The sequence below is a fragment of the Bradysia coprophila genome, unplaced genomic scaffold (genome assembly GCF_014529535.1).
Source record: "Bradysia coprophila strain Holo2 unplaced genomic scaffold, BU_Bcop_v1 contig_297, whole genome shotgun sequence".
In the NCBI taxonomy this organism is placed as follows: Eukaryota; Metazoa; Arthropoda; class Insecta; order Diptera; family Sciaridae; genus Bradysia; species Bradysia coprophila.
This window is the reverse complement of record NW_023503555.1, coordinates 6,575,982-6,590,813: the sequence shown is the minus strand read 5'-3', so window position 1 is coordinate 6,590,813 and position 14,832 is coordinate 6,575,982. Positions and strand designations below refer to the sequence as shown.

General features: G+C 34.6%; 1 protein-coding gene across 5 annotated transcripts in view; it reads right to left on the bottom strand.

Moving 5' to 3' along the window:
• The window catches only part of LOC119079158 (dachshund homolog 2), an 87,481-nt gene extending 77,196 nt beyond the window's left edge, over positions 1–10,285 (bottom strand). For 2 of the 5 annotated variants that reach the window (XM_037186972.1, XM_037186975.1), the window contains exon 1: positions 8,096–10,285. In XM_037186972.1, coding sequence (XP_037042867.1) covers positions 8,096–8,883 — 788 coding nt within the window. In that variant the 5' untranslated portion in view covers positions 8,884–10,285. The remainder of the gene's footprint in view (positions 1–8,095) is intronic. The other 3 variants (XM_037186976.1, XM_037186977.1, XM_037186973.1) reach the window with 2 other exon arrangements.
• Between the last annotated feature and the right edge of the window lie 4,547 nt (positions 10,286–14,832).

Sequence of the window (14,832 nt, the reverse complement as noted above, 5' to 3'; positions counted from 1 at the left end):
AGGGACTGTGTTTAATTTCCTTTATCTTCTCACTGAAAGGGATATAATACGTGATTTATTTGTATATGGACATTTTGTTTCCATTAGTGGTGCTGGATTAGCTTTCAATTTTATTTAAATTCCTTTTTTTTGTAAACCAACATATTTACATCAACGGATCACAAACATTTAATAAAAGATTTTAGAGCACCAATTAGGTCACCGGAACTGATTGATATTTAGCGAAAATTAATTTGAATTTGTTATTCATAAGATCGGGGCCGGTTTAGCAATTTGCAGCGTTCCGACTCCAAAAAATGTGTCTGAGCAATAAACATTACAACGACCTTTAATAGTATATTAATGGATGCTGCGAAGGTAATTTACTACCTTCTTGTGATTCTGTCTTGTGAGAAATTAGCTTCGATAAGCATAGAGTTTGAATATTTCAAAGCTGAATGCAAGGTATACAACTAAACTTGACGAAAAACACGATAACTTTTGCTCAAAAAGATATCAATGGGTTTGCGTACATCACAAGGATGTTTCCGAGCTAATGAATTCCGTAGCAGCATCAAATGTACTCTGGTTTATTACCTGCCAAATGCGATGGTTGATTAATACAAAGGAATTCACGTAAAATGAACCGAAAATGTTCTTCATGTAACGGATCATTTTCGATTGGAGCAAACTGTTGTATAATGGTCAGCTTTCGCATGGGACAGGCAATACAATTTTTTAGACTGGATTCTAACGCTCATATTTCAAAAATTTTCAATATTTTACTTTCCCAGTGCCCTGGTAAAGACCTACTTTGACCATGGCCTAATCCCGCCCTGCATAAGGTAATCTGGATGACGGATATGAGGTTGATTGTTTGAAATTCTGACGCAATTCATTCGCTGACAAAGAAATTTTATTACTTCTCCCGGCAGTCAATGTATTCAATCGACAGCTTCATCAAACTAAAATCTATTCCATAAATGGTTTTCCTCCCGAAATTTTAATGGAATGGCGAAGCAACATTTTACAAATTATAATAATGAAAACTAAATTCAGTCCAACTATAGGAACCAATACCGCAACCAAAATCCGCTTCATAACAACATTTTCCATAATTAAAATGTTTTACATACAATGCAACCACAGTGTTGCCACCCCCCATTCTCCCCGTTTTCCCATCACGCGTATAAAACACATTCCGAGTCCATTTGAATAGGCCCATAAAGGATAAGCATAAACTAACAACGGACTATATAATACACGTAATGCATACGGTCGAGAATCACTCAAGTTAGATAAATACTCTCATCATAAATGTATGTTTGCAACTATACACATAATTGCAATGCAATCAAAAATGCGTTGACGCATCCCATTCATAATACACTGCAACCCATACACTGCACTTTCGATAAGTACCAATATTGATGCATTGTCTGTTTGGCATTACGCTAATACCTACACAAACGGTTATCACTCTTAAACAAATTAATTAACTTCTACACGCATCGTGGACAGGCGATGCATTGAATCCGGCAATTATGGTTAAACTTTTCATTTTTTTTTTTTCAAAGCAGAACATTATCATCACATCCACCCCGGTTTATACGGGTGCTATCAATGTATGTTTTTTATCGTCACTGTTTGCCCTCAATGGAGAAAATAATAAGGAATAAAAATGGTTGTACTGTAGTGTATACATATTAGCAACACTTCGACTATGAAAGGGTAAATTGTGTCCCAGACTCTATTATTTACACTACCATACCATTAATAAAAATAGAAGCAAGTTCCGGAGTTGTTCTATATGCAAGTTTTCCAAGTTGAAATTTTTTTATTTTTTCTTCACTCTCCCGTTTGCCAACTTTTCTTTCCACAAATCCTCATGTTTGCACTAGCGACCATGTTAATTTCAAAATAATTTTCTTTCTTTTTTCGCTCTCTCGACAGAAACAACAACAACAACGAAAAAAAGCGACAAAGTTCTTTGAAATTGAAATCACTTTGTCGCTCGGCTATTCCGGTATATGGAAATGAGAAATTGAATCGCATTTCGTTGCAATATATGGAAACTTTTGCTTTGTCGTTTTGTTTGGCAACAAAAAGTATGTTTTTAAAACGTAATACGGAGGAAAAAGAGTGTCTCATTTTCCCTATGTACAAAGTAAGAAAAGGGCTTTGAAGTGTTTTCCCTTGAAATGTTGTGTCGGTGATGTCGGTGTTGAATTGCTGTACGAAACGAATCACTCCGGATAGAGGCTCATATTATGAAGTGTTAATGAAGAGTGGATACAGAAAAAGTATAAAGTGGACCGATTCAATGGAATGTTTAATTGGACATGGGGGTTCGGTGGTGTTGTTGCTAAGGTGATCCGTATTTTACGGAAAATTGTTCTAAGAAATTCCAGAACTGCAAAGAAATAAACTCGACGCTTTGCAGAAGGAGACCTGGAGGACATAATATGTCATTCACTTAAGCTAGCTACTAAGCGTAGTGTCTGGACTGTACTGACCACATGGCTAGCGATTTTTTAATTTTTCTTTTTTTTTGGTTTGAATGAAGGGCAATGAAGGACTTTTTATAAATTTTCTTTTTATCAAGCCCGGGGTTTCTCGAACCATCGCGGCTCTGCATAGAATAGATATTTAAAATATTCCTTTGCTGTCTTCAAGTCTAAAGCCTTGAGTGATCGACAACTTTGCATACCTTTAAATACTGCCTTACTAACACACTGTCTACAATCGAGTGCCATGAATAAATAATTTCATTTCGTTTTTTAATTCGAACGTATAACATTGATCTGTTTCGTTCAAACAAATACACAAAAAAAAAAGAATTTACATCGATCGCCACTCTGCAATCAATCAAATGCCAATACCAATTGGTAACATTTTACTTTTGCAAATTATGAAAACACGTTTTCATCTGCAACTACAAATTAACTTTTAACATTCTTAGCAATCGCAATACCAGAAACCATTTTTGAAAATAATAAAAAAAATCAAAGAAACTCAATTTACCCATTCGCAAATTCCATTCGTTTTCTGCCGTTCTTCTTTAAAGAAATTTTCTTTAAAATTCTCATCAACTAAATACCCAAGCACACACAATATATACATATACGTACACAACGTGCACAGATAATTTTTTGTTCGTCCGAACAGTTCGAGTGCATTTTTTACAAACGTAAACAGATAAAATATTGAAACGAACTGCAAACCGTTTCCAATTCATTTGCATGTTTATTTGACTTGGTCTGCTTGCAGCGTGGTATAATCAAGAAACAAGAAGAAATGTGCGTTTGTACAATGATCGGGATAATGATGTTCACTTGAAGTGACACATGTAAGTTAAAACTATATCCTCGAAAACAACATTATGCGCTGTAACGAATTTATCATTCAATTTGTAATGTTTTACCCATCATGTATTGTATGACAGGTGTTATTATCGACAAAAAAAACCTTTTTTTACTGAAAATATTCAATTATTTACGATACATCATATTAGCTTGGGTCTGATAAGGAACGTTTTTTTTATAGTGCTGTACGACGATGTCAAGTGGCTGATAAACATTTATGCATGCAGACGCTCTTAATATTTTATTGAATGTTTAACCAAAAAAAAAGAAAAAAAATATTTCAGAATCGAAAAGGTGCATATGTGGTGCTCTTAGCTGTTCACCCGATTTTAGCCATTCAATCCACTCGAAATATTTATTTTTATATTGGGGGGAGCTGTTGTCAAGAATATTGGCTATATAAATGTTGAACGTCATGTTTTCTGTTGTCATTTTTTATATCGTTTGTTTATAGATAAAAGTCAAAAACAATGACAATAAATCGATCTATTGACATAAGTTCCTATTCAATTCTGTTCCTTTGAACAATTTTCCATTCAACAAGTTATTTTCACGTCTACTTCCTTTATGCTTCTAACATATTTTTTGCAATTCTGTAACGGAATTGAACTGTTTCTAGCCTGTTTGTGGTATTGTAATGGAGGAAGATTACATGCAGGATTAGTGTACAAAAGAAAAACTTTTTCGCACTAGTGTGGAAAAGCTGTTTTCTCACTCTAAAGTGATGCCTGAATAGACTCCCATATATTCAGACGGAAGTAATATCAACTAAAGAATATCTTATCCGATATGTGTGGGAGTTTCACTGAAGTACTACACAAAAAACATCTGGACATAGGCAACTGTTCATACCTTGAAAGACTAAGAAACAGAGGAAATGTTACCAACAACAAAAATCGGTAATATTTTCCACGTTCCAACAGGTAGTGGCAAAAATGCTCTCAATGCTAGCCTTATCTTTATCCATGTGCATGTTCAGCGAATCATAAGAAAAATGTAACAAATTTTTGCATAGAAAATTCAATCGCATTTTTCTTATGATTCACTTAAAATGTCCATGCATAAAGCTAAGATCAGTCACTCTTTATTGAGATTGTTATTGCCGCTGCCCGTTGATACGCAGCAAATGTAAGAGATTTTTGTTGTCACTAACATTTGCATTACACTAAAATCTCTCAGGATTGCAACAATGGTCAGGTAATATGGTTTCTGTCGTATAACGTATGTTTTCGTGTTTTCGCATAGAAGTAGTACATTCTATCACAGAACTGCATAAAACTTATGCATCACGAATCATATATATTGAACTGGTATATTATCGCACACGATGTCTTGTCCGCCTCGGGTTGACAATCGACAGAAATCTTGTACGAAAATATACCTTCATACGGTTCTTGCTGCATAAATAACTACCTCAACTTAAAACAACTCAACGTTAATACGATGTGGCATTACGAATTTCAATTAATTATTTTAAAAAAAATTGTTTTTAAAAAGGAACACACACACGTAACCACCAATGTACTCCATCCATGATAGATAATTAAATGTCTCACAAACCATACAATTAAAATATTTTCTTTCAGACAAATGAGTTATCTTTCAACGTTCCATCATTTATATTTGCAATCATAAAATATTGTTGGGTTTGGTTTTCGTTTTGGTGTAATGTACACAGACAGAGAAAATGGTTAAAATGCGCAAAAAAAGGTATAAATATATCATCATGTTTGCTTGTACATATGTATTTTATGGAAAACAGCGAAATAATAATAATAATAATAAAAAGAAACACCAACGAAACACACCGAGCCAAATGAAATAATTTTTATGGTTCGAGTGTACACATATCATCAACATTTTAACAATTCAACATATCATCGTATTCATGTTCATAAAATTAGCAGAAAATTATTTATTCGTTGGGAGAATAAATATTAAATAAATTTTTAATGAAAATTTTAAAACGAGAACTCTAATTCAATAAAATGGACTGCCTCTTTTTCTGTGTTGAAAGAAAGTATTACATATAATGCGGAATTGTCGGTGTTGTCGGGTTGTTTACCCAAAGATATTTGCATTTAATTAAAATGTTTTGTGTTTGCAAGTTTTTTTCTCATATTTCACAGTTTTGTTTCATGATTTCTATTATGATATTTGCATCGAAGTTTCTCGATTTCAAACTGATTTGTAGAAGATGGCTAATTCTGATAAAATAAAATTTCCATCTGGACCTCCCTTGCTCTTTAAATATTTAATCGAATCAAATAATCGAAATATCGAAATTTAGTCCTTCAGCTTCCGACAGAGGCAGATTAAGCGAATGAGTAATCTGGTGACAATTGCTATTTGAATTTTCTTATGAATAGAGAAGAAATTGTGCATATAACCCGCCCGAAATTCGAGAAATTAGAGTAAATCAAGAAATTTCGAGTAAATTCAAGAAAATATTTTCTCGAAAATAGGATGTAGACTGGCTGAATGTCTCAAAATTTCTTGATTTTCTCGGAAATTCAGGAAAATTTTCTTGAATTTCTCGAAAAACATTTCCAAGAAAATTCGGAAAATTTCAAGAAAAAATATTTTCTCAAAAATAAATTCCTTGAGCCAGTCTTCCACTGCTTCCACATTCAATAAAATTGCAGACACTTTCATAAAACCTAAAAGATTTTCCGAATCCCACATCTTTGACCTCATTCCAACAAAATATTCAAATTGATCAATTCGCTCTGCATATAAAAACTAAGTTATTTCGATATCTAAAAAGCGTTCATGTTGTCTCTCAGACGGTTGTTGTGTGTTGCCTTTACGCATGGAAGACGGAAGAAATATTAAATATGTAACATGCACGGCGATGACGGGTTATGATGATTTATTCTTTCATCGAAGAAAATGTTTTTCAGTTTTTGTTAGTAGAAATACGATTTAATGATGGCTTTACTTGGTCAATCTTAGGAGTAATGATTTTGACTAGCAAACAACAACGAAGTGGTGATGGTCAACCATTCAGATGCATTTTGCTTATCAGGACAAGCTTCACCGTTTTAGAAAAATTTGCAACTCAAAGAAGTAATTTCTCTGGTAAAATATTCGCTTAGAATAGTTAGAATGGAATTTAAACATTGTTTATCGGATAGAGTCGACATACAGCTTTGTTAGTTGAAACTCTAAGCCAATGGAGAAGGATAAATTCGATCAGAAGGCTACACGTGAACAGAGTGAACTACGGTGTCCGCGAATTTTGTTTGTTTATTTGTTAGAGATTTTGGATAGAAGAATATTTACGAGTTGTGCAATCAATTAGAAATAGTTTTCTCTTCAACATTTGGCTCTTGTTTATTAATTTTGCCCAGCCACTCTCTCACCAAACACCTCATTCGTCAACATAAAAATGTCCAAACAAGAACGCAATCTATTCCAGTTGGGGTTAGAGCAAACCGTTCGCAAACAATCAAACATCTAGATAATTAGTCCGTAAAATTGCAACTGGAAGAGTTCTCCAATGAATTAATGAATTGACACTTCAGTTCCTTTGATGTAATTCAAATGAGACATCAAAACAAGAACGATATTTTTATGAAAAAGGGTAATAAAAGCAACAATACAAATCCGTAATCCAGGAAAAGGAGACAATCCAGCCGATCTGCTATCGACAACAATGAAACAAATAAGTGTTGAGCTTTGTTACAGTTCTCTTTTATAGGAAAATGTTTTGTTAAAACCGATGAAGTAAGAGATTCGGTACTGTGATAGACTTTAAACAAATGAAGTAGCAGATTTGATGAATCAAATCAGAGATAATTGTTCTTATATTGAGCTGTCTTCAATTTAAAAAAAATCCAAGGCTCCGGAATCGTGTTTAAATAGACGCACAAAATTGAGCACTATCATTGAACGGACCAGGATAATTTTTATTGAAAACAATGCGAAATTTAATTATTGAAATCATGCAGCCAAATGGTTTTAATTATTTTGCTAGACGAAGAAATCTCTCAAAACAATTATTTTCTCACTTTGATTACGTTCGATTGTATTATTGCTTTCCGGGCGATGAAATTGCTTAGATTATTCTTGATGTCAATCATTCAAATTGACATCAGAGTTATTATGATGAAAATTGTGAAAAAAAAAAATTTGTTTAAAAAGAAATTAAAAATTGTTTTTTTGTTTAAACGAAACACACTGAATTTATACGTCAGGAATTAAACTATTTGACATCGCTCACATCACGTTTGAAGATTACACACTTTTATGCAAAACTGAAGAGGTTGGATATTGTTATTCCGAATAATTTCAGTGCGGAAATTATTAAACTCATCGTACTTGCTTTTCTGTTGAGTGTTGTCGTTGTGTTTGTATTCATTAGTTTATATAAATTGCTGTTTTATACGGGAAATAAAATTGTTTGGAGAAAAAACATCATTTTCATTGAGTAATAGAAACTCTCATTCGAGTAGCAGTAGGTAAAATTATCATTTTTTTTGTAGTGAAAAGTCTGACCATTTTTCATTGAAATTCGAAAATAAATTTTCAATTCGAAAATAGAACCAAAGTTACAGAAACAATAAAACCCACACGGAGGTCCCGATGGGTCTCGATAACAAAAGATCAGACTCAACGATTTCCCACCAATCAAATTGCCGGGGAAAATTAAATCAGGACAGAGAGGTGAAGTCAAAATTAAAAACAAACCAAAAACAAAACAAAAACAAAAAAATTGTAAATCCCACAATAGGATCTGTCACACGTACCTGGCCGTTGTGCAGTCCCTGTAGAGTATGTCGAAATCCTTGCAGGACAGCAATTTGCATCGATTCACTCCTGGTTGTATGGCACCTAATCCTCTTAAAATCCGCACTTGCTCAACATTACAAACAAGCGGAACAATATCCAACCTCTTCAATTTTGTATAAACTGTGTGTAATCCCCCGACGAGATGTTTTAAGAACAACTCAAACGCCTGGGGTAAACATAACATTGTGTCACCGGCTATTATGAACGCGGCAACTTTCTGACCACGATAGTCAACTAATTTACATTCGTTTGCGGTTGGATCTGATGTTGATATGGGAGGTGGACTGTTATACGAACGAGGTGGACCGTGATGATGGGCAGCTGCCATCAATTCCAATGGATTGGCATGGTGCATCATTTGCAGTGAATTCAATAGGCCTAGTCCATGGGGCGGCAGATGCGGTAGACTTTGTGCCATTCGTGGTCCCATGGCAGCTATACTGTTCGGTGTTGAGACTTGTGGCGGACTAAGAGGATGAGGCATAGGCATCATGTGTGGCCCACCGCTAGCCAATGGGCTAGACTGATGGTGTCGACCGATTATCGGCGGGCTGACTGGTGTCGGACTGCGATTGTTGTGATGATTGTGTGATGATGTGTGATTGGATGAAGCGTTGCTGCTGTTGTTGTTGTTGTTTATTGCCGGACTGAGCGATGATTTGATATTGATGTTGGCTTCGGTGGATGATGCAACACTGTGTTCACTAGTTGTGGATAGTGAATCCATTGCCGAGTCCATACTCATCGGAGTTAAACGTATCTTATTGTAAGCACTCGCTTGTTCAGCAAAATATCTGCTAGCCAGTGGCAGCGGATAGTAGTTTGCTAAACTCGCCAGTTCGAAGCACTGATTTCACAGATTGAAAAGAATTTTGTTTTCCTTCGCTGATAATTTTTTTTGGCTTTTTGGCTGTTAAATATTTCGTGCTCTAACTTGATATCACTAAAATTGATTTTTATTTTCACTCATTTTCATTTTACGAAAATTCATTTTGAGTGCACTTTTGAACTTATATATTGGTTCCACTTGATTCGATTCTAAAGGAAATTATTTAATAAAGTTTACTTAAGTACAAAATCTCTTTAGAATTCTCACCCGATTATCCCGTCAGTGAAGCACACCTGATCAACACACACTCACTTAATTCAATTTTTTTAATAAATTAGAATTTAGGTGCACCCCACACGCGTTATCTCTTCCTTTCGTTTAATTGCTGATTCAATTCAAAATTCAGAATTATCATACTGATCCGAACGCAAGTTGAATTTGTTTTGATTCGAGCAGTGGTAAAGTTGGTAAAGATTTTCGTTTATTTCAATTCTATGATTGCTATTGCGCTTTGCTTTTTGCTATATATTCAATTGGTATTGGTCGGATGCGGTAATATTTCCGAAAGAGACAGCTAAATCCCAATCACAAAACGTGCAAGAGTTCAATGAATGCAAAGGGGTAACGGATGAAGAGGGTGTCTCTACACCTACCATCGTCGTTTCATCTCAAAATCAAAGAACTATTTTATAGGTAATATGTGCTCTCGAATTTTCCCACACACAGCAATGTTTTCACACACAGTTTTCATCAATTTATGATTTTGCTCAATTTATATGTACGAGAGACGATTGTCTTGTCCATCAATATTAACCGATTCACATTCACAATACGAATTTAAAAAAAAAAAGTTTTCTTTTTCTTTTTCAATTAAACGAACAATTCGTACAACCGTGTGTCAATAAAACATTTCAATTTATTTCACCTGTTTGCAACACTCGAAATATAAATTTTCAAAATTCAACCCTCCACAAAAAAAACCGAATTCTCACACGCTACCGGTCACAGAAATTCGTAACAGACAAATCGAAAATTACACCAAAATAAAACGACGTAATCGAATAGAACGACCGTATACGAATAAAATGTTGTACAATCAACATCCAATGCTACCTACTCGAGCAGCAGTCGCACGAGCTCTATATACAAATCGAGAAAAAGGAAAAAGAAGCGCTGCTGCTACAATATTATACCCCAGAATGCGAAACACACTCATAAAATACAAACAAAAAAACAAATCGAATCGAAATCGTCAAAACGAATCACACAGCAAATACGTGGCGCGCACAGTTGTATTCCAGAAATAATAAAATGGAGGTGGGAACGTCTCTCTTTTACATTTCAACTGTTACCGATTTTATTTACATTTTCATTTATATTTCCACATTACGTGTGTCATGCGCTGTCGTTTTATTTGTCGATTGGTGAACAAAACACGAACAATTGATAGGATTGGTCGATTTGAGGCGGGAACTATCGTTGAATAACGTAATCCGCCTATTTCTTTCTCGCTTCAAAACGGTTTAGGTATTTCACCTTTTTTTTCGAATTGCTCTTTGCCGAGTTTATAGATGGATTTTATTTTCGTTATTTAAATAAAATTGTTTTTTGTTTATTATTTAGAGAAAGATGGAAGGTATCACGGTGGCAGAGAGTCGGGGCGAGAGGGAAATATATTTGAATTTGGGTTTTTTTATTCGTATAAAATTTAGCATTTTGTCTTTGTTGGTCGTAGAAGTTATTGTGGACTTTGTGATAGAATTTTGGTAAAGGGCGAATTTTTCTACCCGGTTTATAATTTAGATATGCTTTTGCATCCCGTGCAACGGGGTAATGTCAAAGATGTTTTATTGTAAATTTAATTCAATCCTCAAACTTATCAAACTTAGAAAATCCACAGTGAAACTCACGAGTTTATTCGCCTGGAATTGTATAGTTCATCATACTCGCTCACTTCATCGAAAAAGCTCCACACATTCTCTCTCATCGACCAAAAACGAATTCACTCTCAATTCGAGCAGTTCTCCGTTCCGTCCGTTTTTATCTCTTTTTCGTCTACAGAATTATATAATTGAAATGGAGGTATGTTTTCTTGAGTCTTTACTTGGTATATATATACAAATAGGTAGTTACAAATTTATATATTTAGTCGTTTTTATCTTTCTTGGGAATATTATGTATAATTGTATTTTAACCGCAGGCTCGGTGTGTCAATTTAAGTAATATTTTTCATGAAATAAAATGAAAATTGTTAGATTTATACGTAGGATTTTTGGTGTTGCAATCATATTTTGCAATGACAGCTTTTTTCATTGCTCGGGCTCATTCGTCATTATGTGACTTGTTTGTCCAGCCAACAGATCGATGATAGATTCATAAGAGCTACAAATGTCAGCTATTTCAATTCCATTGGATGTTTGAATTAATCGATGTCAACACTCACTTCAAACTAAGGCTACGTATTGATTCAAAAATTGACAAATATAACACTGATAGGCATATTATACTACATGTCATCTGTTATCGACAGCGACGATTGGCACGGGCCAATGTGTTTTTTTTTGTAACAAAACGTATGTTGACACTAATGAAGTAACAGATTTTATATCATCCTGTTGAAAATGCTTACACAAAAGTAGAATGTATAATAGAATCAATAAGATTACAAGCAGTGAGTCCAAGCACTAAGCGTGACATGACCTATCGGTTCAATCTATGGACTTTAAAGACAACTTATTAATGAAAAATCGAAGTTTATGTGACTACTGTTTGTTTTCTTTGTCTTCTCATCGGCTGTACTGACTTTTAAGTAAATTTGTGTTGTTAATTCGATAACATCCAAAAAGGTCATAAAATAGGTAAAGTAGTGGCACCTTTTTTAGACGTACACACATCACACTTAGCAAGCATACATGGCTACATGGTTACATGGCTTGTCAGTTGTTATCGACAGCGACGACAAAAACGACTAACGAGATCTGTCTGTGTTATCTTATATGGAAAGATGTTAAAACTAGTGAAGTAAAAGATCTGTAGAAAATATTCTGATTTAATGAAGTAGCAGATTCAGAAATTAAACCGTGCTGTGGTTGCTGTCTGTGAAAGTACGTTTTCATACTAGCGATGCGAAAAACCTTATTTTGTCCACTACTAAGCATTGTGAAAAATGCGTTTCTATGCCTTAGAATCATAATTCGACGCATTTCGTCACTGCACCTACGATCGACTTGCTAAGAAAAGCTGAAATTGTTGTAATGTTTTTGTTTTGTTTTTCGTCTCATTATGATCCTTACGGCACAGAAAACGTAGTTCGTGACTCGTGACGAATTTTTTCAGTACGCGTCTTAAGCCTGTCGTACTCGGCTTCGCCTCGTTAGGACAAGCTTAAAACTAGTCCTAAAAAATTCTACTTTTCGTCACTTGTGACGAAAAATACTATTTGTTGTCATTCTAAGGCATCATTTTAGGTGAGAAAATAATCATTTTATCCCCTGCAACGACGGGTTAGCCATATTGTGTGAAAAAAAAAAATTTCTCCCCTAAAAAACAAAAGAGATAATGGCTAAAACACGCTATTTATTTTATTTTCTTCAAAGTAGACAATAATACGTATTTTTTTGGCAAAACGCAAGCACGAAAAACGTTGTGTTCACCTCAGGTAGAAATAGGAAATTCCACCTTGAGCGAATTGCAGCTCTCGCTTCGCTCTGACCGCAAACATTGCTCTTAGTGGAATTTCCTATTTTCTCCAATTGGTTAACACATAACTATTACATTTTTTTCACAACTCAGGCGATAAAGTAGTCATTTTGTTACCTCAGAACTTCGAGAGCGTTCTTTTGTGAAAATCCTTGTGTTGACATCAGGGAAAAGTAGGAAATATCCTTTCTCGAAAGGAGATTTAAAACTAGGTTAAAAATAACTATTGAAACTTTTGACTTAAAAATCGGTCAATATTGTACGAATCAGTTTTGTCAATAGAAGGTAGACCTGTACGGCTACTCACTTTACGAAAGAAAGAACTCTCGTAATGTCTAAGCCATCAATGCAAAGCCACCACCACTGTTGTGATAGCAAATTACACATTACAATCTCGAATCTATAATTGACATCTCGTCTGACTAAAGAAGGAATAATTCATTGAATGATAATTGAACACCAATAATTCATTTCCCTTTGCTTGTGACATCAATATATATATTCAAATGCAGTCAAGTTATACGGTTAATTAATTGGAATCACTGTTGTGGCAGCATTTTATCCAGTTATCTTTAAAACGAGAGACGAAGAAAAAAAGAAAAAAAACGAGAACCAACACGAGAAGAAACAAGCATCAGCAACAACAAAACTAATCTGTCAGTGATGACATCAAGGAATTCAATGTGTGCACTTGTTGGTTTCATGCAAATTATGCTAGCTGTTTGTCTGCTTGAAGAGACACTCTGGATTTTATCGTTAATCTTAAACATTTATTACTTACATGTTGGATGAGATTAATTTGTTACGAAACGTGTTGATTTACATATATATCTCGACTGTTCCGTCTATAAAATAAGTGATGCTGACAATGTATACGTAACGTACACGTATCCATCAGTATAGAATGCAGAAATGCGAAAAAATGAACGTTTTATTATAAGAAAATTGTTTGGATGATCTCCCTCTAGAAGCCATAAAATAAATAGCTTCCTTAATTCATGTGAATGAAATGAGAGCAACAAAAAAAAAACACCCAACGACGACGAAACAATTTGCTGGCAAAATAAAATTAAAGAAAATGGTAAAGAGCTTCGGAGAACCTGCTTACATAATGTTGCATACCAATAAAATACACTGCATACATGCCACATAAAATAACATGATATCCCCGACCGAAAACCTAAAACAGCATACTGAAAATCTCTTTTATACAACAGCACACTAGCAGAAGGCTTGGCATATTAATTAATTTTCACATAGAAACCATCTAAATTATTGTTAAAACAACTTTACACAAAATACATTTTCAAAACCGAAAGCTTCGGCTAAAGCCACATTGCATAAATTCTGGAAAGTAAAATAGTTATAGTTATCTACCACCACCCCCAAACGCCTCCCCATTCCATCGCCAACCATTTTTGGACGAAAATTCTCTCACACCAGCAATATCTTTCAAATGGTGCTATTGCTACTCACCATGCAGCCCATTTCATAATGCATATTTGCATTTGCCGGAGTCACCATCAGCATCCCAATAATTCCTAAAATGGCTCTTTTCCATAGACGCAATTTAAACATTTTACAATATTGCAATAGCGTCGCGATGGACAAACATACAATTCGAGAGCATTATACGTTACACAGCGGCGATGATGATAACTTTATGTTATAAAAGACACACAGCACATACCATATAATGAACATTTCAAATCGTTTTAAATGAACACTCACCATGGTACACACACACAGTATAATATACAAACACGGTACCAGGTATGCCCTCCGCTAAAATGTTAACTTTTCGAAACAACAACGACAAGAATTTTGATTTACCTCCAATATGGAATAACAAAAACATTTTCTGATACTACGGATGGTTCGTCTCGTATAAAACCCACATTGCTTGTTATATGTGCACTTTATGCTATCAAACATGCTCTCTAGTCTATTGTTTTTATCGGTGTTTGGTGGTTAATGTCATAACCGCTTAATGATAGTCAATGTCGTCTATTTATAATGGAACGTTCAGTCACCATCATATATACATACATGCATCTCTCTATCGAGCCTCTTTAGCTTATTTATGATAAACTTGCCCAGCCATGATACGGTCACAAAATATATTTGATGGCATAATCAATGAACTGCTTTTTGTACACATTAAAA